The 27,408-nt window shown below is 35.9% G+C and overlaps 1 protein-coding gene across 9 annotated transcripts in view; it reads left to right on the forward strand.

Annotated features, from left to right (window-relative positions):
- The window catches only part of UTRN (utrophin), a 505,421-nt gene that overhangs the window by 186,707 nt on the left and 291,306 nt on the right, over positions 1–27,408 (forward strand). For all 9 annotated transcript variants that reach the window (XM_077895925.1, XM_077895964.1, XM_077895934.1 and 6 more), the window contains 8 exons: positions 968–1,141; positions 2,838–2,993; positions 8,967–9,137; positions 16,000–16,179; positions 18,891–19,019; positions 19,328–19,498; positions 22,863–23,024; positions 23,390–23,527. In XM_077895925.1, the coding sequence (XP_077752051.1) occupies positions 968–1,141; positions 2,838–2,993; positions 8,967–9,137; positions 16,000–16,179; positions 18,891–19,019; positions 19,328–19,498; positions 22,863–23,024; positions 23,390–23,527 (1,281 nt within the window). The remainder of the gene's footprint in view (positions 1–967; positions 1,142–2,837; positions 2,994–8,966; positions 9,138–15,999; positions 16,180–18,890; positions 19,020–19,327; positions 19,499–22,862; positions 23,025–23,389; positions 23,528–27,408) is intronic.

Below are 27,408 nucleotides of genomic sequence, written 5' to 3' on the forward strand. Positions count from 1 at the left end.
GTATCGGAGGTGCATTGCATCCTGGGCAAGGCAGCAGAAACAAATTGTTGTATGGGTGGAAAATATTGAATCTGATTTTATAATTGCATTGAGAAGAGAGAGCAAGCTAGATTTAGAAGTTATCTTTCTATAGATATTTCCATTAATGCAGCGCCTCTGGCAGTTCTGGTGTGACTGGTGCATGGGGTAGCCTGAGAGCATGGGACGCAGACCACCTAGTTGTTTCATGGTGGATGCAAGATTGACTTTGACTCTGAGCTTGCTTGGAAGGGCATTTTGAGTTTTAGGTTCCTAAGCTATATCTTTCAAACAGGTGAGAAATTTTGCGAAGTTTTAATTTCAGCGAGGCCAGTTTAGCTTTTTATTATGTCTTAGACTGATACTCTGTCAAGTAATTCATGACATTGTGCTGTGTAGTTCACTCAGGTGATTGGGTAGCCTCTGTTTCTTTAAGGAATTAAAAAAATTTATCTATGTATTCATGAGAGACACAGAGAAAGGCAGAGACATAGGCAGAAGCAGAAGCAGGCTCCCTGCAAGGAGCCCAATGCAGGATTAGATCCTGGGACCCTGGGATCACGCCCTGAGCTGAAGACAGATGCTCAACCACTGAGGCACCCAGGTGTCCCTTTAAGGAATGTTTTTTTTTTTTAATTTTTATTTATTTATGATAGTCACAGAGAGAGAGAGAGAGAGAGAGAGAGAGAGAGGCAGAGACACAGGCAGAGGGAGAAGCAGGCTCCATGCACCGGGAGCCTGATGTGGGATTCGATCCCGGGTCTCCAGGATCGCGCCCTGGGCCAAAGGCAGGCGCTAAACTGCTGCGCCACCCAGGGATCCCTAAGGAATGTTTTTATTGCTGCTTTATCTTGTAGCTTTTTAGTGGTGTGTATTGTACTAATATCATCTGCTGAGAGAGATTATCATTCTGATGTGAATTGCTTCTTTTGTTCATTTCTGGAAACAGAGGAAACTTCGAGAGGTGTCCACAAAGTTCCAGCTTTTCCAGAAGCCCGCTAACTTTGAACAGCGCATGCTTGATTGCAAACGTGTGTTGGATTGTGTGAAAGCAGAACTTCATGTTCTGGACGTGAAGGACGTGGATCCTGACATCATACAGAACCATCTGGACAAGTGTATGGTGAGGCCATTGGGTGGCTAATGTGTTCAGTGGGTTTTTCAGCAGCTAATATGGCTTCATCTAGTGCTTACATACATGCTTTAATAATTACTAGTCTATGGTGAGCTAAGAATAGAGTTTGATGGTGAAGAAGAGGCTAAAAATAAGAAGTGTGGTCCTGTCCTTCAAGGACATTAGAAGAGATAAAGAGAGACAGGTAGGAGAGAATAAAATCAATTATTACAATGTAACAAGATAAGGAAGCTGGAATAGACATGCATATAACATGATTTAAAAAACAAGGGTAACACATCTTAATCACAGTATGAAGTTAGGGAAGATTTTGACAGAATGTGACTAATAAGTTAAGCTTTAAAGGATAAGTTTGAGTCACCTAGAAGAACCATACTGAGAATAGATGTCAGGAATATTATAGTGTAAAAGAAAATCATTCTTAAAGAAAGTAAAACTTTGAATTTTAACTTAAAAAAAGTTTAAGCCTAAAAATGACAGAAATTATACTTAGAATGAATGTCAGGAATATTATAACATAAAAAAGTCATTCTCTAGGAAAGTAAGATTTTAAATTCAAGTTTAAACCTAAGATGTGAAAGAAGAAGTTATTTATAAGGCCTTATTACTATTTTAGGCTTGAACATTATAGTGCAGTTGAGTAGAAATTTAAAAATAATGTGGCTAAGTATACACAATCTTACAATTAGTCTTCTTTTTGAGGAGAATCATGAAGAAACTTAACATGATACTTGTTAAGATGAAAGTCTGGGGAGAGTTTTTTATGCTTTTCAAAATTGCAGTCTCTTTGTTACACACTGAAGTTTTGTGTACTCGAAAGCTGGAATGGGTAGAAGAATAAACAGGGTAAATTTGTGGCTGTATAAGTATATGTGTTTGTGAAAGTGTGTATGTTTGCATTTGTGTGCATGTATGTGTGTGTGAGTGTAGATGTAAGTATTTATTGATTTAATGAGACACAGAGATCAGCAGAGTAAGCACTATCCTTGACCTTGTGTAACTTAGTCCACTGATTCATTATTATGTGACAACGCCACAGGAGATGTTTCAGGTCAAGATCATGGTAGACAGAACAAGAGAAGTTACCCAGATAAAAGCTTTTTGGTTTCAAGGTAACTAGGATGAGGATAGCTCTGAATTTGACCTACATAACTCCAATTTCTTATAGTTACATACATCTTGATATATGGAGTATACATTCTCATTGAGGTAGACTTGGTACTTCAGAGAATTCTAAGAAAAAGCAAATGTTAATACTCCAAATTTCAACAGCTGGAAATAGAGTCAGTGTTGGCTTTTTTTTCTAGTAATAGCATTTATGGTTTTTAAAAAATGTAATTTAAAAAATGGTAGACATTCAATTTTTAGTCTTAATATTTTGCGATTTTATGTAGGAAAAATGTTTTTATTACTAAGTATGTTCGTAAACCTTGAAAATACATGTTTGAGGGTTTTTTAAACAAGTATAATTCCTGTTAGTTTATTTTTTTTATCTGACTTTAAAAAGATAATGCAACCTTGATTTCATTTCATTTATCCTTTGAGCCCAAGCCGAGGAAGATAAAGCCCTTTGATCTCCAGAGTTACTTTGTAGCTGTCAATCTGTATAAGCTGTGTTCCGAAGTGATTCCAATTAACAACTTTTCACCACAGTGTATAAAATGTGTTTTGCTTTCTTTTAAAGAAACTCTATAAAACTTTGAGTGAAGTCAAGCTTGAAGTGGAGACTGTAATCAAAACAGGAAGGCATATTGTCCAGAAGCAACAAACTGACAACCCAAAGGGGATGGATGAGCAGCTGACTTCTCTGAAGATTCTCTACAATGACCTGGGTGCCCAGGTAAGGGCAACTCCACTGCTCGCTGTGTCTCTCTCATTTATGTATTTTAAAATTTTGCTCCTAGAAGAATGCATGTTTGAATTTTATGGCACTGATAATAGTCTTCTCAATTATCCCAGTATTTTTTTATTGTATTTCTTTACATCTGTATGTTAACATTACAATGATGAATAATTGTAGAGAAATTTACTTTTGATATTTAATCCAGACTCATTTATACACACACACACACACACACACACACACATATATACATTTTAAAGATTTTATTTTTCATGAGAGACACACACACACACACAGAAAGAGACAGAGAGAGAGAGAGAGGCAGAGACACAGGCAGAGGGAGAAGCAGGCTCCATGTAGGGAGCCCGATGCGGACTTGATCCCCAGTCTCCAGGATCAGGCCCTGGACTGAAGGTGGCGCTAAACCGCTGAGTCACCTGGGCTGCCCTTATTTTTATATTTTCAATGGCTAGTCACACTTCCTAAGTTATTCTAAGAAAATTCTACCAGTAATAGCCTCTGTATAAACTCAAGTTATTGGTCCTTGGATTTTTAAATGGAATAGTCTACTGAGAAATGTTAAAACATTGGGACTCTAATAAATGGTAAGCGTCAGCAAGTTTACAGTAATCTAGCAGGATCTAAAAGCCTTTTAAGAAACATATAATTTGTGCATCTTAGTGCCTTAGTGAATCTGCAGGGGGATTTTTGGCCATTTATTATGGATGACTATATTCAGCAGATTTAATGTCTTATCTTACTGAGTACTCTACCCTGAAACCAGGAAAGCAGAGCAAAAGAAAACAAAATAACAATAAACATGTTTAAATAAAACCTTCTTGGCAATATTGTGATGTGTTAGATAATATTTTAGATCCTTCTTGGGTTATTAAACATTACCTAAGTTTCTGCATAAGCCCAGAGAAACCTAGCTGAAATTTTGTTATCATTTTTGGGTCAGTAAGAATGAACAGTGCCTACATTTCCTGGAAAATTTTGACTTTCTTACTTTTGCAAGATAAAACTGACAATCTGATACATGTTATATTATTTTTATACATTGTATATCTGGAACATATAGTGTCAAGCTTCTTTTTGGTATTATACAGTTGAAGTTATTTATCAAATATTATAGTTATTCATCAACTGGGCATATTACAGATGGGAATGATGTTGCTGGTTTTAATATCAACTCTCCAACTGAGACTGGTTTTAGTGTTAATTTTCTCATTCAACACAATTGAGACTGTGCTGTGTGACAGGAATCATATAGGCAGTATAGATCAAGAGGTGAGCAAAAACGTAATTTATCCTTGTCTAGTAGAACTTAGGATAATGAAAGAAGAAAACACTAATCAAGTAGCCAGACAAAGTAATGTCACATTAGCAGTCTGAAGTGTTATGAAGGAATGTATGTGGTGCTTTAAGAGTATATGTAATGGAGAATTTGGCCCAGTCTGGGTTATAAAAGCTTCCTTGAAGAAGTGATGCATAAGCTGAGATCTGAAGGATGAGTAGGAATGGCCTGGGTGAAAGCAGTGGAGGAGACTTTGAGGTTGATGGAACAGCATGTGTAAGGGTCCTGTGGCAGGAGGCAAGCATGGTACATTTGTGTGGCTGATTCAGAGAGAGCAAGTGTGGGGAACATGGTGTTGGAGAGAGGGCTGAGACCAAGAGCAGAGTAGTATCTTAGGATTTGTGATAAAGATTTTAATCTTAAGAGCAATGAGCAGTTATTGCAGGATTTTAGCAGTGAGATAACAAGCTCATGTATTTGCTTTTTAAATGATCACTCACTGCAGTTTGGAGGATGAATTGGAGAAAGGCAGCATTGGATGTGAAGAGAGCAGTTAGGAAGTCATTGTGTTCTTAGTGAGAAATGAAGATGAAATGAACGAGAATGGAACAGTGGAGATGGCATGAGCAGATGGGCTTAGACATATTTAAGAAGTGAAGTGAGTAGGACTTGGTGATGGATTAGGATGTGGGAGTACAGGAGGGAGGGAGATAAAAGATGACCCTTGGGTTTCTGGCTTGGTTACATGGAAGATCATGATGCCATCATTGGGAGGGGCCACTGGAAAGAAAGGCAGAAATGTGGAAAAGTCATAAGTTGGACATGTTCACATTTTAAGTGCCTTTGTGAGAGTGAATTGAATATGTCAGGTACTCACAAAGTTATTCAAATCTGGAGAATATATCTGGGCTGAAGCTAGGAAATTTATGAGTCATCTGCATAGAGATGGTAATTAAAGTTTTCAGTGGTGATGAGATTGTCTTGGGAGAGGATATAATGAGAAAAGAGAAACCTGTACAAGCCACAAAATAAAAAAATAAACGAGTGGGATGACATCAGACTAAAGAGCTCCTGCAAAGCAAACAAAACAAAACAAAACAAAACACCAAAAAACAAAAACCCATCAACAAGATGGAAGGACAACCTACAGAAGGGGAAAAATTTGCATATCATATATATGATAATGGGTTAATATAAAAAAGTGTATGAAGAAGTCATACAACTCAATAGCAAGAAATCAAATAATCCAATTAAAAATGGGCAGAGGATCCGAATAGACATTTTCTAAAGAAGATAGTTGAATGACAAACAGGTACATAGAAAGGTACTCAAGCATGACTAATCATCAAGGAAATGCTAATCAAAACCACAGTGAGATACTACCTCACACCTGTTAGATGGGTAGTATCAGAAAGAGATAATGCTGGCAAGGATGTGCACTGTTGGTAGGACTGTAAATTGGTGCAGCTGCTGTGGAAAACAGTATGGAGGTTCCTCAAAAGGTTAAAAGTAGAACTACACTACACTCCAGTAATTTCACATCTGGGTATATATCTGAAAGAAACAAAAATACTACATTGAAGAAATATCTGCACCCTCATGTTCATAGTAGTGCTAGTTAGAATTGCAAGGCATGGAAACAACCTAAGTGTCCATTGATAGAAGAATGGATATAGAAGATATGGTGTATATATAATGTCATATAATTCAGCCACGAAATGAAGGAAATCTTGCCATTTACAACAATATAGACCAACTTTGAAGGCATTGTGCTAAGTGAGATAAGCTGACAGAGAAAGACAAATAATGTATGATCTCACTTATGTGAAATCTAAAAAACAGCAACAGCTAAACTCATAAAAAAAGAGATCAGATTTGTGGTTACCAGAGGAGGGGGACTGGTGGGCCTGGGAATTGGATGAAGGTGATCAAAAAGTACCAACTTGTAGTTACAGGGTGCATAAGCTCTAGAGATGTAATGTACAACATGCAGATTAAAGCTAATACTGCTGTATATGTACATATGGAAGTTGTGAAGAGGATAAATCCTATGAGTTCTCATCACAAACAAGAAGCTATTTTATTTTATTTTTTTGTTTGTTTGTTTTTTTGGGGGGGATCTATATGAGATCATGGATAAACGTTTAAAGTTTTTGTGGTTTTCATTTTGTAATATATGTGAGTAAAGTCATTGTGCTATACACCTTAAACTTATACAGTGTTATAACTCAATAAAACTGGAAAAATTAATTAAAATAATTTTTAAGTAAATTAAGAAAAAAGAAAAATAAAAGGGTCTGGAGCAAGTCTTGAGGAATTAGATCATTTAGTAAGACATTTGAAGAAGGTGTGTTTGCAAAAGAAACTAAAGTATATCTGTACCACATTTTATTTATTTTTTCATCAGTGGACATTTAAGTTGTTTCAATGTCTTGGCTATTATGTGTAATGCTGCCATGAACATGGGCATATAATATATTTTCTAAATACTGATTTCGTTTCCTTTGGACATATATGCCAATGTGGAATTACTGGATCATATGATAGTTTTATTTTTAATGTTTTGAGGAACCACCATACTGTTTTCTATAATTATATACTTGAAATCTACTAAAAGAATAGATATTAAGTGTTTTCACCAAAAAATAAAGGTAACTATGGGAGATGATGGATGCATTGATTAACTTGATCGTGGTAATCATTTCACTCTGTATATATACGTAAAATGATCACATTGTACACCTTGAAAAATCACGATAGAAACTACATGTATGTATATGAAACAGTAGCAAGAAGTAGTAGACACCAGGAGAGTGCTGGGTTGGGGAAGCCAGGAGAAAAGGGTGTTTTGGGAAAGAGTGTAGGCCCTAGTTTTGAATTATTGTACATTACATATAATGTCCACTTAAAGATGTCAAATTAGATCTTTGCCCTTGGAGTTATTATTGAACTTAGCAAAGATAATTTCTGTGAAGTGATAGGGGCAGAAAGCAGAGCAGGAGGAGGTAAGAAGTGTGAGGAAAATAAGAAAATGCTTTCAGGTTGGTAAGGGGTGATGGGAGAGAGCACGTTCTTAGGAGAGATAGAGCCAAAGAAGGAAAAAAAAAACATTTTTTTTTAAATGCAAGAGACTTATGTATGTTTCATAGCTGATGGGGATGATCCTATTGAGAAAGAATGGTTCCATAAGAAGTTCCATAAGAAGAAGAAAGGATAAATGGTTAGGTAAAATCTTTCCAAGTTGATACTGCTTAATTCAGAATGCACTATAGCTCATAATGTATTGGTTAGACTGAGAAGAGTGAATTGTTATAAGTGGAACTGTAAATTATTTTCTTCCTGGTAAATACAAATCTTTGGTAGCATTAAATTTTATGATTGTATAGCTTCCCAGTCATGTCAGAGTCCAATAAGATCCCTTGAATACCTAATATCTTTTAATAAAATTCATGTATTTGTCTCCTAAAGTCTGCATTGAGGGGCTATTAATTTAAAGTTATGAATTCTAATTAAACTCTGTAGAGAAAAATATTTCACTTTTAAGAAGGAATTTAATAAAAATCCATCCTTGAGGTAACAAAGAGTAAAATGGAACCAAGGGGATCAGAAAAAAGAAATGTAATTCCACATTACTTATTAAGAAAATTCAATCGTTGTATCATCTAAGAAAATTTCATCCCATACCTGACTTATTTATCACTCTACTACTTAGGTAATGCGAATTGTCTCTACATACATGCTCATGAAAAGAGGGACACATTTTTATTTATGTATTGTGTTTTGGTGCCCTTAAAAATGTTATCTCAACTTTAGATTATGAATGATAGTTTTGTTTGAGAATACCATCCTGTAACATGAAGGGTCAGACCAGGCTCAATCCAGTGGTCGTGTGCCCCCCTGCTCATGGCTTTAGACCCTGTAAGCTTCACTGCCCTGACCTGCAAATAGGAAGGAGAGGGCCCATTATAGATGCCGTTGTGGTGCTTGTTTGCATGGCATGTATCAGATTCTTCAGCATGATATGGGAGCTATGTAAAGAGCCTGGTAAATGTTAGTTCAGTCCATTTTGCTTTTCTGTCAACCACAAAAACAAAATGATAAAGGTCTATGTTGCATAGTCATCTCTTATATTTTAAATTAAGTACTTAATTGCTAAACTTAATTATGAAAACCATACTATTCCCCCTCAACTTTCTAAAATATAGGGTATATGTGTGTGTTTTTTAAACAGAATTCTTCGTTGAGAGGATTGTAAGGCATTTTCTGTTCAAAATGATAAAAGATACCATTTACTGATTCTGTAACTTTGTTACAAGGACTGGGCCAAGCCCTCTGTGTGTGTATCTTTCTCATTTAATACAGAACAACCTTTCAAGGGCAGTGCCTCCACCAAGGTCAGTTAGAAAGTAAGTGGGAAGAGATAAGATGAAAACCCAGGGTTGCCTGACAATTAACCTCTACACAGTATATTGTCTCCTTGTGGAATTACAAGAGTGGAGTGATTCCAGGTGGGAGAGGTAAAGGTTATATATGTCTTGGGGGTTAAGGATGGATAGTTTGGATCCTTAGTTATTATTTGGATTCATTCTTTTTGTATTCATTTCCCTCTTCCTTGCCCTTTCCCTCTCTCTCCCTTCCTCTCTCTCTTCTTTCTCTCTCTTTCTCCTTTTTAGGTGACAGAGGGAAAACAGGACCTAGAAAGAGCATCACAGTTGGCCCGGAAAATGAAGAAAGACACTGCTTCTCTCTCTGAATGGCTTTCTGTTACTGAAACTGAATTGGTACAGAAATCCACTTCAGAAGGCTTGCTTGGAGACTTGGATGTAGAAATCTCCTGGGCTAAAGTAAGTTGTGGTTCGGTTACCTGCCAATATTACGCTAGGGTTTCTTGTGGCATTTTGTTCGGGATGTCATTTATCTCCATTTCATGTTAAATATAGCATTTTTTTAAAGATTTTTTTCCACTTCCCTGTCTTAAGAAAAAAGAAAAGACTTTTAAAAGAACAATTTTAAGAAGACATTTTTATATTGATTCCAAAAGCATTAAACTCACATGGATTATCAGTAGGGGCTTTATAAGCATTGTGCCTATGTGATACTTAAAAACATTCTAATCATTATTACCTTCACAACTGGTGACATTTTTTGAGTATTCATTTTTCACAAAGTAGTGTACTGAGTTTATTCATTAATTCTTCTATAATAACTTTTATGCCAGTAAATAATATTCTATTGCAGATGAACTGATATAAAGAGCATAGGAACAGAATTAAAAAAAAAAAAGCAAAGGTCCAAGAGTTTTCTGTAGTTCCATAGTTATTTTGAAATCACAGAGATTAGAGAGTAGATTTGCCAATTCTCTCTTTTAAGGTGGACAAAGAATTAAACACAAAGCACTTTTTCTTTCAACCAAGGCATTCTCTTTTCGTAAATTTATTTCCTAAGAAAGGAGCATGTACTAGAGATAAGTGCTGAATATAAATGATCAATACTGTGACAGAAATTTATATAAAGCCACAAGTATCAGTGTTGACATCTAAACACTCCACTTTGCTTGTGGAAAGTGGAGAGCAGGTGCTCTGAGATCATGAATGATACAACCATTTCTTAAATTTGAACACTTCGTAGAGGTAGCAGTTGAAAGAAGATCAGGATCTGAGGTACTACAATAGCTCCTGAGAAGTATAATTATGCCATGGGCTATGTGACATGACAAGGAGATGGAGAAAGGGATGAAGGAAGGAAAGGAGAAACCCCACTGATTTGAGATGCTAAATTCATGTATTCTTTTTGCCTATTGCTTTTCTCTGTTTTCTGCTTCACTGATCTGACCCTCTGAATTGTTCTTCAGCTGTTTAACTCTATGGCTTCATAATATATTTCAACATGTAGTTAGTGGATTCCCTGTCTTTATGCTTCTGTTTGTGTGTATGTGTTTATACTCATATAAACTTTAGAAATATTAGTCTGAAATTATTTAAAAAATTTGATTGGAAATTTTGGTTTGAATTGCCATTATTTATAGATTTTTTTTGAGGAGAATAAATATCTTTGCTATAAGTTGTCTTAGTAACATGGTATGTTTCACTCCCCCTCCCCAATTTTTTTATATTACTACATAATGCCTCAAAGACATTTTATATATATATGCAAGGATATTTATTCTTATATACTTATTTTTATAGGTATATAAAAAGTATGCTTTTTTTCTTTTTTTACTCATTACTTGTAGCTTGTTCATAGGTGACACTGATTTTTTGCATTTTTAATTTTTAATCATCCATCTTTGTATACTGACATCAATTCAGTTAGTTTTTTACTCACATCAATTCAATTCAGTTCAATTAATTGATTCTCATAATTTTTAAAGGTAAAGAGCTAAAACAGTGGTAAGTTTGCCTCTTCTGGTACTACTTATTTTAAAATTCCCATTTAATCTTATTTCAGGTTTGAAATAATGAAGATGGTAAATACAAGTCATGAATTCACAGCACTAGAGTAAATCAGATGAAACATCAGTAGGGGACCCACTTTTTCAATATTGTTTCTAGATTTAAGAAACATTAAGATTTCACAACATTTTAATGTATTTGCACCTAAAAATTGTGTAAAAGTTTTGCATTGTAAATATTTATTTATTTATTTATTTATTATTTATTTATTAATTGGAGTTCAATTTGCCAACATATTGCATTAACACCCAGTGCTGCTCATCCAGTCAAGTGCCGTACTCAGTACCCATCACCAAGTCACCCCAACCCCCCGCCCACCTCCCTTTCCACTACCCCTTGTTCGTTTCTCAGAATTAGGTGTCTCTCATGTTTTATCACCTTCACTGATATTTTCACTCATTTTCTCTCCTTTCCCTTTATTCCTTTTCATTAATTTTTATATTCCCCAAATGAATGAGACCATGTAATATTTATCCTTCTCCGATTGACTTACTTCACTCAGCATAATACCCTCCAGTTCCATCCACGTCAAAGCAAGTGGTGGGTATTTGTCGTTTCTAATGGCTGAGTAACATTCCATTTTATACATAGACCACAGCTTCTTTATCTCTTCATCTGTCGATGGACACCAAGGCTCCTTCCACAGTTTGGCTGTTGTGGACATTGCTACTATAAACATTGGGGTGCAGGTGTGTCGGTCTTTCACTGCATTTGTAAATCCCCAGCAGTGCAATTGCTGGGTCGTAGGGCAGATCTATTTTTAACTCTTTGAGGAACCTCCACACAGTTTTCCAGAGTGGCTGCACCAGTTCACATTCCCAGCAACAGTGCAAGAGGGTTCCCCTTTTCCACATCCTCTCCAACATTTGTTGTTTCCCGTCTTGTTAATTTTCACCATTCTCACGGGTGTAAGGTGGTTATCTTATTGTGGTTTTGATTTGTATTTCCCTGATGGCCAGTGATGCGGAGCATTTTCTCATGTGCTTGTTGGCCATGTCTATGTCTTCCTCTGTGAAATTTCTGTTCACATCTTTTGGCCAGTTCATGATTGGATTGTTTGTTTCTTTGCTGTTGAGTTTAATAAGTTTTTTATAAATCTTGGATACTAGCCCTTTATCTGATAGGCCATTTGCAAATATCTTCTCCCATTCTGTGGGTTGTCTTTTAGTTTTGTTGACTATTTCTTTTGCTGTGCAGAAGCTTTTTATCTTGATGAAGTCCCAATAGTTCATTTTTGCTTTTGTTTCTTTTGCCTTCGTGGATGTATCTTGCAAGAAGTTGCTGTGGCCAAGTTCAAAAAGGGTGTTGCCTGTGTTCTCCTCTAGGATTTTGATGGAATCTTGTCTCACATTTAGATCTTTCATCCATTTTGAGTTTATCTTTGTGTATGGTGAAAGAGAGTGGTCTAGTTTCATTCTTCTGCATGTGGATGTCCAATTTTCCCAGCACCATTTATTGAAGAGACTGTTTTTTTTTCCAGTGGACAGTATTTTCTGCTTTGTTGAATATTTGTTGACCACATAGTTGAGGGTCCACTTCTGGATTCTCTATTCTGTTCCATTGGTCTATGTTTCTGTTTTTGTGCCAGTACCACACTGTCTTGATGATCACAGTTTTGTAGTACAACCTGAAATCTGGCATTGTGATGCCCCCAGCTATGGTTTTCTTTTTCAATATTCCCCTGGCTATTCGGGGTCTTTTCTGATTCCACAGAAATCCTAAGATGGTTTGTTCCAACTCTCTGAAGACAGTCCACGGTATTTTGATAGGGATTGCATTAAATGTGTATATTGCCCTGTGTAACATTGACATTTTCACTATATTAATTCTTCCAATCCATGAGCATGGAATATTTTTTCACCTCTTTGTGTCTTCCTCAATTTTTTTCAGAAGTGTTCTGTAGTTTTGAGGGTATAGGTCCTTTATCTCTTTGGTTAGGTTTATTCCTAGGTATCTTATGCTTTTGGGTGCAATTGTAAATGGGATTGACTCCTTAATTTCTCTTTCTTCAGTCTCATTGTTAGTGTATAGAAATGCCACTGATTTCTGGGCATTGATTTTGTATCCTGCCACACTGCCAAATTGCTGTATGAGTTCTAGCAATCTTGAGGAGGGAGTCTTTGGGTTTTCTATGTACAGTATCATGTCATTGGCGACGAGGGAGAGTTTGACTTCTTCTTTGCCAATTTGAATGCCTTTTATTTCTTTTTGTTGCCTGGTTGCTGAGGCTAGGACATCTAATAACTATGTTGAATAGCAGTGGTGAGAGTGGATATCCCTGTCCTGTTCCTGATCTTAGGGGAAAGGCTCCCAGTGTTTCCCCGTTGAGAAGGATATTTGCTGTGGGCTTTTCGTAGATGGCTTTTAGGATGCTGAGGAATGTGCCCTCTATCCCTACACTCTGAAGAGTTTTGATCAGGAATGGATGCTGTATTTTGTCAAATGTTTTCTCTGCATCTAATGAGAGGATCATATGGTTCTTGTTTTTTCTCTTGCTGATATGATCTATTACATTGATTGCTTTACGAATGTTGAACCAGCCTTGCATCCCAGGGATAAATCCCACTTGGTCATGGTGAATAATCTTCTTAATGTACTGTTGGATCCTATTGGCTAGTATCTTGCTGAGAATTTGTGCATCTGTGTTCATCAGGGATATTGGTCTATAGTTCTCCTTTTTGGTGGGGTCTTTGTCTGGTTTTGGAATTAAGGTGATGCTGGCCTCATAGAATGAGTTTGGAAGTACTCCATCTCTTTCTATCTTTTGGAACAGCTTTAGTAGAGTAGGTATGGTTTCTTCTTTAAACGTTTGATAGAGGGCAGCCCCGGTGGCACAGTGGTAGGTGGCGCAGCGGTTTAGCACCACCTGCAGCCCAGGGCGTGATCCTGGAGACCCTGGATCAAGTCCCATGTCAGTCTCCCTGCAGACCCTGGATCAAGTCCCATGTCAGTCTCCCTGCATGGAGCTTGCTTCTCCCTCTGACTGTGTCTCTGCCTCTCTCTCTCTCTCTCTCTCTCTCGTTTCTATGAATAAATAAATAAAATCTTAAAAAAAAAGTTTGATAGAATTCCCCAGGGAAGCCATCTGGCCCTGAACTTTTGTGTCTTGGGAGGTTTTTAATGACTGCTTCAATTTCCTCCCTGGTTATCGGCCTGTTCAGGTTTTCTATTTCTTCCTGTTCAGGTTTGGTAGTTTGTGGTTTTCCAGAAATGCATCCATTTCTTCTAGATTGCCTAATTTATTGGCATATAACTCTTCATAATACATTTTAAAAATCATTTGTATTTCCTTGGTATTGGTGGTGATCTCTCCTTTCTCATTCATGATTTTATTAATTTGAGTCTTTTCTCTCTTCTTTTTAAATAAGACTGGATAATGGTTTATCTATCTTATTAATTCTTTCAAAGAACCAACTCCTGGTTTTGTTGATCTGTTCCACAGTTCTTCTGGTCTCTATTTCATTGAGTTCTGCTCGAATCTTTATTAATTCTCTTCTTCTGCTGGGTGAAGGTTTTATTTGCTGTTCCTTCTCCAGCTCCTTTAGGTGCAAGGTTAGCTTTTGTATTTGAGTTCTTTCCAGTTTTTGGATGGATGCTTGTATTGCGATGTATTTCCCCCTCAGGACTGCTTTTGCTGTATCCCAAAGATTTTGAATGGTTGTATCTTCATTCTCATTAGTTTCCATGAACTTTTTAATTCTTCTCTAATTTCCTGGTTGACCCTTTCATCTTTTAGCAGGATGATCTTTAACCTCCACGTGTTTGAAATCCATCCAAACTTCTTGTGGTTTAGTTCTAGTTTCAAATCATTATGGTCTGAAAATATGCAGGGGATGATCCCAGGCTTTTGGTATCGGTTAAGACCTGATTTGTGACCCAATATGTGGTCTATTCTGGAGAAAGTTCCATGTGCACTTGAGAAGAATGTGTATTCGCATTGTAAACATTTAAATGACATTTTCATTCCTGACCTTTAATAGCATTTTTATTCAATAGCTTAAATATTATTTTCAGTGTAGTCACTTTCTTTACAGTATAGTCTATTAGCATGTTATTTACATTTAATTACTTGTAGATAATTATTTCATATAGTTTTTAAGGACTGTTCTAGTCAGTCAGTACATTCCCAGTGAAATAAATGTATGTAGAAAGTCTTAACTGTAGAGAGCATGGCTGTGGGTTGTTTTTCTTTTTTTTTTTTTTCTTCCTTCTGGACAAGAACATTTAAAGGAAACATTTTAGTGCCTTTATAAATATACCAGTGTTTGATATGGCCAAGTAAATGTTTCAACCTTGACTCATCTGGGAATTTGCAATTTTTATATCTTCCAAAATGTCATTTAATGATGTGAGATTAAATATAAATGAGCTCCTTGAAATGATTTGTTTAAATGTTGGTTTAAAAAGGTACAATAGCAGTGGGGTAGATATGCTCGTTACTTTTGATTTTATAACTTCATAGTTTTAATTTTGGAAGATAGCATTTTTGCTGTATTTCTCTGAGTACATGTCTTGCCTGGTCAGACTTACAAATGTACAAATCAAGTTGTCACTATACTACCCAGAGTATTATCTTTGCATATGGCAACTATATGACTACAGCTTAGACATGCTAGTTCTCCTATGATTTAGTTAAGATGAGGTATTTTTTGTGGTGTTATCCTTCCAAATAAATGTCGTACACAGTGTTGGTTTCCTGTAGTAGTCTAGGAGATAAATTCATTATAAAATTTGTAGAATTGTGACTTCTGGGATAGTTCTGTTTTGGCAGCTTTTAGTTATTGAAAGTAAAATTCATTTTTTATGTCTAAAGGAATGATGAAGATATTTGGTGTTTGTGTGTAGCAAATAGCATTTGTATGTAAAATTAATGAAATGATCCTTTTTCACAACTGAATTTATTTTTTGTATTTGCATAATTAAATGTTTTATTTTTTATTAGGAATTTCAGAACCCTCAACATATTAGTAAGTTGTGGAGTTTTGGAAGCCTTTGACATGTTGTGAATAATTATATAGGGGAGTTGTGGACTACTATACATAAGTAAAAAAAAAAGTCATTTAAAAATTTAAGTTGTATAAACTGGGTGTTATATTCAAGTGCTGAATCACTAAATTCTACCCCTGAAACTAATACTACACTATATGTTAATGAGCTTGAATTTAAATAAAATCTTGAAATAAAAACAGCAACAAAATAACCTTCATACAATGTTCTGAAAAATCAAGTAGATCATGGTATTTTTCTTTTCTAGAATGTTCTGAAGGATCTGGAAAAGAGAAAAGCTGATTTAAATACCATCACAGAGAGTAGTGCTGCCCTTCAAAACTTGATTGAGGGCAGTGAGCCCATTTTAGAGGAGAGGCTCTGTGTCCTTAATGCTGGGTGGAGCCGTGTCCGCACCTGGACAGAAGATTGGTGCAATACGTTAATGGTATGTTTTAGAGAAAATTTAATGATGAAACCTTTTCCCCTTTAATTATTTAAAAGCCAATACAGGGATCCCTGGGTGGCGCAGCGGTTTGGCGCCTGCCTTTGGCCCAGGGCGCGATCCTGGAGACCCGGGATCGAATCCCACATCGGGCTCCCGGTGCATGGAGCCTGCTTCTCCCTCTGCCTGTGTCTCTGCCTCTCTCTCTCTCTCTGTGACTATCATGAATAAATAAATAAAATCTTTAAAAAAAAAAAATAAAATAAAAGCCAATACAGCTTTGATTGGAATCTCTTTTTTGTGTGTCACTATAATATTTTGCTTCAAGTGAATTAGTTTCATTTGGTTACATGTTATTTTTTCCTTTGAAAACATAGTAAATAGAAAGAGTTCAAAATGTCTCTATTAAGTGAAAAACCATTTGTGACATACATAGGAACATGTACTTTAGTATCCTAGTAAGTGTACCTCATTTGTTATATTTTAATGATTTTATTTTATTTTATTTTATTTTTTTTTGATTTTATTTTATATTTAATTTTCATGCTATTATAAACTATATATATATATATAATATGTATAATGTTCTAATAATGGCATACTAGCATCTGGTAGCCTAAGTAAAAATTTTGACTATGAGCTGTATGACACTGGTCATCACTTGAATGCTCTCTAAATCTCAGTTTTCTTGGGATGCCTGCGTGGCTCAGTGGTTGAGCGTCTGCCTTTGGCTCAGGGCGTGATCCCGGGATCCTGGGATCGAGTCCCATATCGGGCTCGGGCTCCTACATGGAGCCTGCTTCTCCCTCTGCCTACGTCTCTGCCTCTCTCTCTCTGTGTATCTCTCTCATGAATAAATAAATAAAATCTTTAAAGAAAATAAATAAATCTCAGTTTTCTCATATATAAAATGGACATTACTATAATTTCTACCTCATACAGTTTTTGTGATGATTATGTGATATAAAACATGTATATATGATCTATAATTAATACTTAAAATAATCAATTGTAGATATCATGATGATGCTTATGCTACTTATTAAAGGTTGTATGGTTTTAGTCTTTGATTATACCACTAGTAATGACCATTTAAATTTCACAGTGGTTTTCTGTCCCTCTTATATTAACAATAAATATATGGCAACTTCCCTTCTCTCTTCCCTTAGAAGAAGTTTTATTTATAAATTATTGTTTTGTTGTATCTGAGATAGGACTTTTTCAAATTCATAGAATTATTGGATAATAATAAATAGAGACAAAAATAAATTATTTTGCGTTTGAGCATTTATTGAAATCAATCAGAATGTGTAGGGCATTGAGTTTCTTTCATGGGCTCACATCCTGATCTGTCAGCTTCTTATGCAAACACAATTTATCTGCAAAACTTGGGTAAATTACTTAAATATTGTTACATTTTAATTTCTGTATATATAAAATTAGAATAAAAGAACATATCTCACAGAGTTCTTAAATGTTAAATAATGAATATGAGACTCTTGGCTCGTAGAATATGTTCATTATATATTTTATATATTCATTTTTATTGTAACTAACTTTGTTCTACGTTCTCACAACCCTTACTTCTATATTCTTAAATTTATACCTTCCAAATTCTCCTTTCAAATTCAAATGATACCTTTATAGTCCTATTAGAACATTTTTTTAAATAGATTTTATTTATTTATTTGAGAGAGGGAGAGAGAGGGAGTGAGCATGAGCCTGGGGGAGGGCAGAGGGAGAGGGAGGAGCAGACTCCTAGCTGAGCAGGGAGCCCAATGCGGCCTGATCCCTGGACCCTGAGATCATGACCTGAGTAGAAAGCAGATGCTTAACTCAATGAGCCACCCAGGAACCCCTAGAACATTTAACATTAAATAAGTGGTGGTCATCGGTTCTTTGTTAGACACCAGATCACTGTCCAAACTGTTCTTATTTATGAGTTCTCCTTTTCTTTTTTTAACTATTCTTCCATATTATGGATTAACAATTTGTTTTCTTGTCTTTTAAATACTTCTAAGATTTTTTTCTAGTTTCCTTTATTCTATAAAACACAGCTCTTAAAAGCTGTTAATTTCATCAAAAGGCTTCCCTATTCTTTTTGGTCAACTCCTAAATTCTTGCCTTAGCCTCAGCTATTTTGCTTTGTTTTAATTGGCTTAACTGTTTTCTGGTGGTTTTCACATTTATTCCCTCAATCACTTTTTCTGTCCTACTCCAGGAAATGTTAGTGAGGACTGTGCCAGCTCTGCTGTTAAGTGCTGGCGGCACTGAGCTGACAAGCCGCGGGCCTGCCAGTCAGTTATAGTCCACTGAGCAAGGAATCTTCTTCAACCCATACTTTAAGCATTCTTTTATATTATTACTTTTTAAGTTCATTAAAAAATATGATCAAGGGGTGTAAATGGAATTACTTAGAAGAATGAAGAATAAGGGAGACAAACAAAATGAAATTGAAAAAGTTTTACCTTTTATCCTTCTTCAAATTTTTGTTGTATTGAGGCCTAAATCAAATAGATTTACAAAGTACATAACCATAACTGTGCTTTTTTAGGAATGAGATTTATTTACTGGGAAGGTACTTCACAGAAAAACAGAATCCTGTCTTGAAATTCAGCATGTATTTGGCTTTTTGCAGGTCTTTTAAAGGTCATCTAAGTTTATTGTCTTAAATACTGCATCTGATTGCAAGTATTTTATTAATTCCTTTCTAGAATCATCAGAACCAGTTGGAAGTATTTGATGGAAATGTAGCTCACATAAGTACCTGGCTTTATCAAGCTGAAGCTCTTTTGGATGAGATTGAAAAAAAACCCGCGAGTAAACGGGAAGAAATCGTGAAGGTACCAAGCACAGAGCATCAATAACAGTGGGAGTGGAAGGTTTTGGTGTGGTCTTTTCTTTAATGCTCCAAGTTACTGGTGCACTCATTCTTCCCTTGCAGTAGATTCATTAGTTTTTATTTTGGTGGGAGAAACTGTGGTCTTGGATGAGTCCGATATGAACAGCTCTTCCTTAAATTGATTGTTCTAAAATCTTTTCCAGGGATCCAAGAAATTCATGTAAACTGCCTGTAATTCTGAGTTAGCGTCATGCCCATGTTTGGTTTTGATATTTCCCACGTGATAATTCTGTGTTTTCTTACAATTAGCGTTTAATATCTGAGCTGGATGATGCCAACCTCCAAGTTGAAAATGTCCGTGATCAGGCTGTTGTTTTGATGAATGCTCGTGGAGGCTCAAGCAGGGAGCTTGTAGAACCAAAATTAGCCGAACTGAATAGAAACTTTGAAAAGGTGTCTCAACATATCAGGAGTGCCAATGTAAGTAATTATATTTTAATATAAAACTATTTTTTCCTGTGGGCATGCATCTCCATAAATGATTTTATAGTATATACATCAAAAATTTTTGAAATAAAGTGATTTTAATCACTTGGGAGAATCGGTCCCTATTTGTGATTTTATGTATAAAGGAGAGACAACAGGAAATTAGTGTTGAAGAAAATAACCCATTTGAGAAAAGCTTTTGAAGTGTCAATGAAAAGTTAAAATTGGTTATAAGACCACCCCCTGCCCCTCCCCACCCTGTGCTCGTGTTCTAGCTCTCTCTCTGTATGTCTGTCTGAAATAAAAAAAAAAAAATCTTTAAAAAGTGGGGAGGTGCCTGGGTGGCCCAGTTGGTTAAGCGATCAACTCTTGGTTTCTGCTCAGGTCATGATCTCAGGGTCATGAGATTGAGCTCTGCTTCAGGCCCTGTGATCAGTACAGTCTGCTTAAGTTTCTCTCTCCTTCTTCCCACTTTGCTATTCCCCCTCGTCTCTCTATCAAATCAATCAATCAACCAACCAGTCTTAAAAAAAAATAAAATTCATTCTCAAACCAGGCATGTGTATTAAACCCAATATTGTGTAGTCATACTTTATAAATTTGTGCATACTACATGCTTGTGAACTTGTTTTTATTTTGTTGCATCTAAAAGTTACAAGAAATTTCACAATTTAAACCTAATGCAGAAAAGCTGCTATCTGCTTATAAATTTGAAAAAGGGCTTTATAAATTTAAATAAGAGGATAATAAATAGAAATTTCCCTTAAAAAAGTTATTTATGCTACCGTATTATAATTTTTCTCTTTGTATGTATCTTACTAATTCCCTTTCTTCTTTCCCTGTTTCCTGAGGGGAGGAAATGAAGCATTTTACTGTAGTGTTCTTAAGTCCTGGAGTGTGCCGAGTGCTCAGTAAATGTTAAATTGAAAAGATGAGAACATTTTGATGGTTTGCTAGGGCAAAAAACAAAGCAGCATAGCTGACTTTGGGGGTCACCCAAACCAGGTGTTCATTCTGACAGAGGATTATGAGGTTTTCAGAATCCCAGCTGGGCCCGTGGGTTGACATTTTTGAGTATTTGGTTAATTCTACCTCTTGAGAGTTGTGTGTGGAAATTATCTAAGAGGAAGCACCCTCTTTTTTTTCAGGAAGTAAATATTGTCTAAGTCTGCTTTAACTTGAAATAGCTGATAAGAAAGGGAGACAGAACATGAGAGACTCCTAACTCTGGGAAACAAACTAGGGGTGATAGAAAGGGAGGTGGGCGGGGGATAGGGGTGACTGGGTGATGGGCACTGAGGGGGCACTTGATGGGATGAGCACTGGGTGTTATTCTATATGTTGGCAAATTGAACACCAATAAAAAATAAATATATAAAAAATGAAATAGCTGATAAACATTATATGGTTTCATTCATTCAGGGACTATAAAAAATAGTGAAAGGGATTAAAGGGGAAAGGAGAGAAAATGAGTGGGAAATATCAGAGAGGGTGACAAAACATGAGAGACTCCTAACTTTGGGAAATGAACAAGGGGTAGTGGAAGGGGAGGTGGGCGGGGGGATGGGGTGACTGGGTGATGGGCCCTGAGAGGGCCATTTGATGGGATGAGCACTGGGTGTTATGCTATATGTTGGCAAATTGGACTCCAATAAAAAATATACAAAAAAATAATTTGAAATAGCTGACATAATAGGCTAAACTGTCTTTCATAGCTTATGAATATACTTAGATTATTCACAACATAAAGAAAATAAATAACTGCTTTAACTCTCTCTTCCTTAGCTTTGATGTTACTTCTCTACCTTCTGATCTAAGCTCATTTGTACTTTTCAGAAGGTATTTAGGAGGATTTTCCTGGTATAAAAGAGGAAGGCATGAGATAGGGTTGGAGTGAGAGGAACTACAAAGAAGAAAAATTATTATTGTTCTGATCAATAACTTCTGTTACTATTTGGGCACACATGTCTACTTTAACTCCTATGTATGTGATATTAAAATATCAAAATTTTTATATTGTCTTATATGTTCTCCTTTGACATGATTTTTAGCAGCTATGAGGTTTTCCATTATATGATCTGTTATACTTTTGTAAGTCAATTTTCCACTTTCAGTGTGCTTTAATAATACTGAATTGTCAAAATCCTTTTATGCATGTCTTTTTGCTCATTTGTTAACATGCCCTTAGGGTCAATTCTTAGAATTCCTTGAAATTGTTGTAAAAGTTGTGCATATAAATGCCATTAAATACATTTTCCAGAGTCTTACAAAAGTTTGTGCCAATTTCTACTTCCATAATCAGTGTGAGAACCTTGTTTCCCTATGCTCAGCCAACATCCTGTTATTTTCCTGCACGTTAATTTTATTAAAGTTGTTACACTGAGTTTAGTCATATAATTATAAAGTTTTTCTGTAGTGATACTGTCTGAAAATACCACATTGAGAAATATGTACTTTTTCAGTTTGGATATCAAAATCCAAAGGGGATTCCATGGGGGAAGGTTACCTGGGAGACATTCTATGGGATGTACCTATACTCCGTGGTGGCCCTTTCTCTTTTCTTTTCTTCTTTCTTTCTTTCTTTCTTTCTTTCTTTCTTTCTTTCTTTCTTTCTTTCTTTCTTTCTTTCTTCTTCTTCTTCTTCTTCTTTCTTTCTTTCTTTCTTTCTTTCTTCTTTCTTTCTTTCTTTCTTTCTTTCTTTCTTTCTTTCTTCTTTCTTTCTTTCTTTCTCTTTCTTTCTTCCTTCTTTCTTTCTTTCTTTCTTTCTTTCTTTCTTTCTTCTTTTCTTTTCTTTCTTTTTCTCTTTCTTTCTTCTTTCTTTCTTTCTTTCTTTCTTTCTTTCTTTCTTTCTTTCTTTCTTTCTTCTTTCAGATTTTATTTATTCATTCATGAGAGACACAGAGAGAGGTAGAGACATAGGCAGGAGAAGCAGGCTCCATGCAGGGAACCCAGTGCAGGACTTGATCCCAGGACCCCGGGATCATGACCTGAGCTGAAGGCAGGCACTCAACCACTGAACCGCACAGCTGCTTCACCCTTCTTCTTTCTGTGGCCAGGGCAGGGATGGTTTTTAGGCCTTGGTCCTATTTTGTGTTGTGCTCATATGGGATCTCAGAATCCTCCACACAGCACTCCAGGGAGCTACTGTTGTTTGCACACTAGCTCACATCTCTGGCTGGAGTTTGGAGAAAATGGATAGCTCTGAGAAGCCCAAATAGATAAACTCATTGCTCTGTGAATGAATGAAATTAAAGTTAATTCAAATAAATGCTAGCTCCTCTCTTGACACTCTATCCCTCTAATTAATGATGGTCTAGTTAAGAATGTATCTTTTCAACGAATATTTTAACTTCTGCAGTTGCTAATTGGCCAGGAACCATTATCGTACCAACGTCTGGTTACCACTGAAGCATTTGAAGCTGATGTACTTTTCTCTGATCTGGAAAAATTAGAAAGTGACATAGAAAATATGTTAAAAGTTGTGGAAAAACACTTGGAATTCAGTGGTGAAGATGAAAAGGTTAGTTCAAGGAGATTTTCAAAGTCACAGTGTTCTTACTTTTCTGTTAATTATATTTTTATATCAATGATGTTTAGCCAAAGAATCTGCCAAATCATGCCAAAGAATAGACCCAAATGTGATTTTCTGCCAAGTGTTGTCTAAATGTTCTTTAACTTCTGCTAAACTAACATTCTTTATAAGATATTTTAACTTCAAATTTGAAATATTTTTAAAAAACATGAATTTTTGTTACTTATTCAGATGAACAGATCTTGACTGATCTCACACTTTGTAGGTTAGTTCTCCTTCTTGGGAAATGATTAGTAAGTGATGCTGTGCATTTTTTTCTTTTGAGTAAATTGTTTTTCCTATTAAACATTCAGGTGGATGAGGAGAGAGCCCAAATTGAGGAAGTTCTACAAAGAGGAGAACAAATGTTACATCAACCTATGGAGGATAATAAAAAAGAAAAGATCCGTTTGCAGTTACTACTTTTGCGGACAAGATACAATAAAACTAAGGTATTATCTCCCAAGGGACTCTGCATTCTTTAAATAACTTATTTAGCTCTTGCCATTCCAATATTTGATGCTGGTTTCATGGATACCTTAAAAAACAGGTGGAATAGTATCCCTTTCTCCTTCCTGGTATGCATTACTAAATAACATTTGTATTTTTAGATGGGACAGGATTCAAAGAAAATAGAAACAAAGTCCTATTTTTGGGATCTCTTTTGGACTTCTGATAATGTATTAAATCTAAAAGGCATCTATCCTTTTAAAAGTGACTTCCTGGGCAGCCCCGGTGGCGCAGCGGTTTAGCGCTGCCTGCAGCGCGGGGTGTGATCCTGGAGACCCGGAATCCAGTCCCACGTCGGGCTCCCTGCATGGAGCCTGCTTCTCCCTCTGCCTGTGTCTCTCCCTCTCTCTCTCTTTCTCTCTCTCTCTGTGTCTCTATGAATAAATAAATAAAATCTTTAAAAAAAATAAAAGTGACTTTCTCCTTCAGTTCTGTATTTTATATATGGAGGTCTTAATCACCTCAAAAAATATTCGTTTACAAATAACTAAATTTATGAATTGATGAACTATGATTATATTCTAGAAAAAGATTCACTACTAACTTCCTTTTCAGTGGCCATCTTCCCAACTGCATTGTTAAGTGTGTTGGTGTTCTCTAAAAGTCTGTTCTTAGGTAATCCCTCTAAGAACCATTTTTATTTATTTTTTTTAAATGTTTATTTATTTATGATAGTCACAGAGAGAGAAAGAGAGAGAGGCAGAGACACAGGCAGAGGGAGAAGCAGGCTCCATGCACCGGGAGCCCGACGTGGGATTCGATCCCGGGTCTCCAGAACCATTTTTAGTTGAGGATGTTGAACCTAGTAGAAGATTCTACTCCTCTCAGCTTGCTGCCTGTGAGATGTCTCTGTTTGTATGTGCCTTATGCATGCAATATTGTAACATGTCCCAACCTAAACGTGTCCTCTCGCTTCCCACCCATATTTCCTAATGTATTCCCTTAGTATTCCTTATATTTCCTCAAAAACGATGTATTCTCAAAATAGAAACCTCAAAATCTTTTCAACTATTTCTTGTTCCTCACACCACATCAAGTAGGTATTAAAACCATCACTTCCGAAGGAAGTAAGATGCAGCTGAGCCTGAAATTAGACACAGCTCTACTTGCTTTACAACCCTGGGGAAATGACTGAATCTCTTTGTCCTCTCTCCTTTCCATAATTCAGACTCCTGTGATTTTTCTCCTGTTAGGCACTGCAGTGTGTCCCAAGCCGGGTTTTCTTATGTCTAGTTTTTCTTAACTCTAGCCCATCCTCCAAGTGGTCCTCAGAATTATTCCCCTCCAGAGTTATGGCTGGTCATGACATTCCTTTAACTAAGAAAGTGTTCAAGAAAATACTGCAAAATACAGAAGAAACTACAAGTGCAAAGTTCATCACTATAATGATACACTAAGGCTTCTTCTGTCTGGCTTCCAGCTACCTCTTTGACTCACTGGCACTCACCAGGAGTATAGCTATGCTGGCTTTCTGTGCATTTTCCCAAACACACAGGTGCCTTTGCATCTTTGAGATCTTGCTAATTTTATTCCTATTCCCTGGTGTGGGTTTTATCTCTTTATTTTACCTGATAAATGTGTTATCTTTTTAAGGCGTGGCTCCATTTTTATTTCTAACATTTTTGAGATGATATTATAGTTCTTTGCTTCATTGATACTTTGAAAAATATCTTGTTTTCCTAGAACTTTATTTTTGGGTTTCAAATCGTCAATCATTACTGGTCTAAAATAGAAATAATTTTTGGACTTTTAACAAATGAATAAATATGTTTCTTAAGAGTACTAATATACTTTACAACAACTTCATTTCGTTTTGGATTCAGTAGTTTAGTTATTGTAACTAAAATGTTTTTAAAATATTTGAAATGTTTTTGTCCTTGTTTCATTAGGTAATATACTTCTTCGAATTTGCAATTTTTTAAATTTGCAGTTTTAAAACCGTGTCTTACGTATAAACATTAGAATCTCTTGGGGAATTAAAAAAATCTGACCCCCAAAGCAGTTAAACAAAATCTCTTAGGTTGGACCTATATGTGAACTCTCTTGAAACAAACACAATTCTAATGTTCAGTCAGAATTGAGAACCACATTTAAAGAACTCATTTTCTTACTTGAAATGTGTGTAAATGACCTTTTCCATTTGTTTATTGAGAGTATGTGTTACTATTTTTAAAATATGTGTGAGCCCTTTATAAAATAAAGATATTAGTCTCCTGTCATATTTGCTATAAAAGTATTTTCTTGTTGATTTTCATCTTCTAATTATTTTATCATTTTTTAAGGCTTTGTTTATTTGCGAGAGAGAGAGAGAGAGAGAGAGAGAGAGAGAGAGAGAGAGAAAGAGTTAGTTCATAAGCAAGGGGAGGGGTCTAGGGAGGGGAAGAAGCAGACTCCTCTCTGAGCAGGAAGCCCTTTGTGGGGCTCCATCCCAGGACCCTGGGATCATGACCTGAGCTGAAGGCAGACATTTAACCAAATGAGCCACCCAGGCGCTCCTACTTTTTTTCCTAATTATTTTATCTTTAACATGGAACCATTTAAAATTTTTGTTTAGCCCTGCATGAGTGTATTTGTCCTGTGTGAGTGTGTGTGTGTTTTCCCTCAGCCTGTTTAGGATCTGAAAAGTACTTATTTTCCACAGAGATAATGAATATTCAGTTCTGTTTAGTTCTGGTTTTTCTCTATGGTTTGATAAAAACAAAACCTATGACCTTTTTATAAAATGTTCATGTAAAATGAACTTTTTAATCTATTTATCTGGAATTTAGGTTGTATATTATATGAGTAACATCATTTAACACTGTCTAATGTTAGCATTAGCTTGCAGTATATTTGCATTTCTGTGTCCTGCAGAATTTTTTAAAGATAAAATTATCCAGAAGTAAAGTCTGGGTCAGATCTCGAGGACTTTTTTTTTTCTTCTCCTAAGACATTTTGATTGATTACTCTCTTGGGATAAAATCTATTTTGGGAATACAGAAAGCTCATGTTTAAATTTCAAACTGCCCTTGCTGCTTCTACAAGAGTGTGGAGACTCAGAAAATCCTAGGTTATCTTTATAGTCTGAATAGGAAAAGGTAGTCTTTAATGAATGTGATTTTTTTTTTTTTTTTTACTTGGAACTTCCTATTTACAATACCTGCAGACCTTCCCATTTTTTAATATTTGCTTAAAAAATATAATTTCCTTTCTTGGACTCATGGGTAAATATCTAGAAATGCTTTCTGAGTAAAATTTGAATGTGTGGCATCGGGATAATAAAACTAATATTAGAATCAAGTATAAATAATCCTGTGGATAAAATCAGGAAATCTTTGGCTTGCCTCTATCTTGCTAATCAAGACTATCCAATTGCTAAAAGTATTTTATCGCATTCTAGGAGACAAATAAATGCACACCTCTATATTCAACACCATGTTGTTGATTCACTGGTTTTAGTCTTGAATCTTGGTTTCATTTAGGAAGTATAAACATAACCATTTTTTAAGGTTTTTTTTTGAAAGATTTTATTAATTTATTCGTTTGAGAGAGAGAGAGAGAAAAAGAGAGAGGCAGAGACACAGGCAGAGGGACAAGCAGGCTCCATACAGGGAGCCCGATGTGGGACTCGATCCTGGGTGTCCAGGATCAGGCCCTGGGCTGAAGGCAGCGTTAAACCGCTGAGCCACCCGGGCTGCCCAAACATAACCATCTTTAAGATAGTACCTCATTGAACATGTATTTATGATCATTTTCACTGCCATATTTGAATATGCAAAGGTATACCATTTTTTTAGAGGTTCAATAGAGGAAAATAGTGAAAGCATCTGGGAAGCCACCTTAA

The sequence above is a fragment of the Canis aureus genome, chromosome 1, assembly GCF_053574225.1.
Source record: "Canis aureus isolate CA01 chromosome 1, VMU_Caureus_v.1.0, whole genome shotgun sequence".
In the NCBI taxonomy this organism is placed as follows: Eukaryota; Metazoa; Chordata; class Mammalia; order Carnivora; family Canidae; genus Canis; species Canis aureus.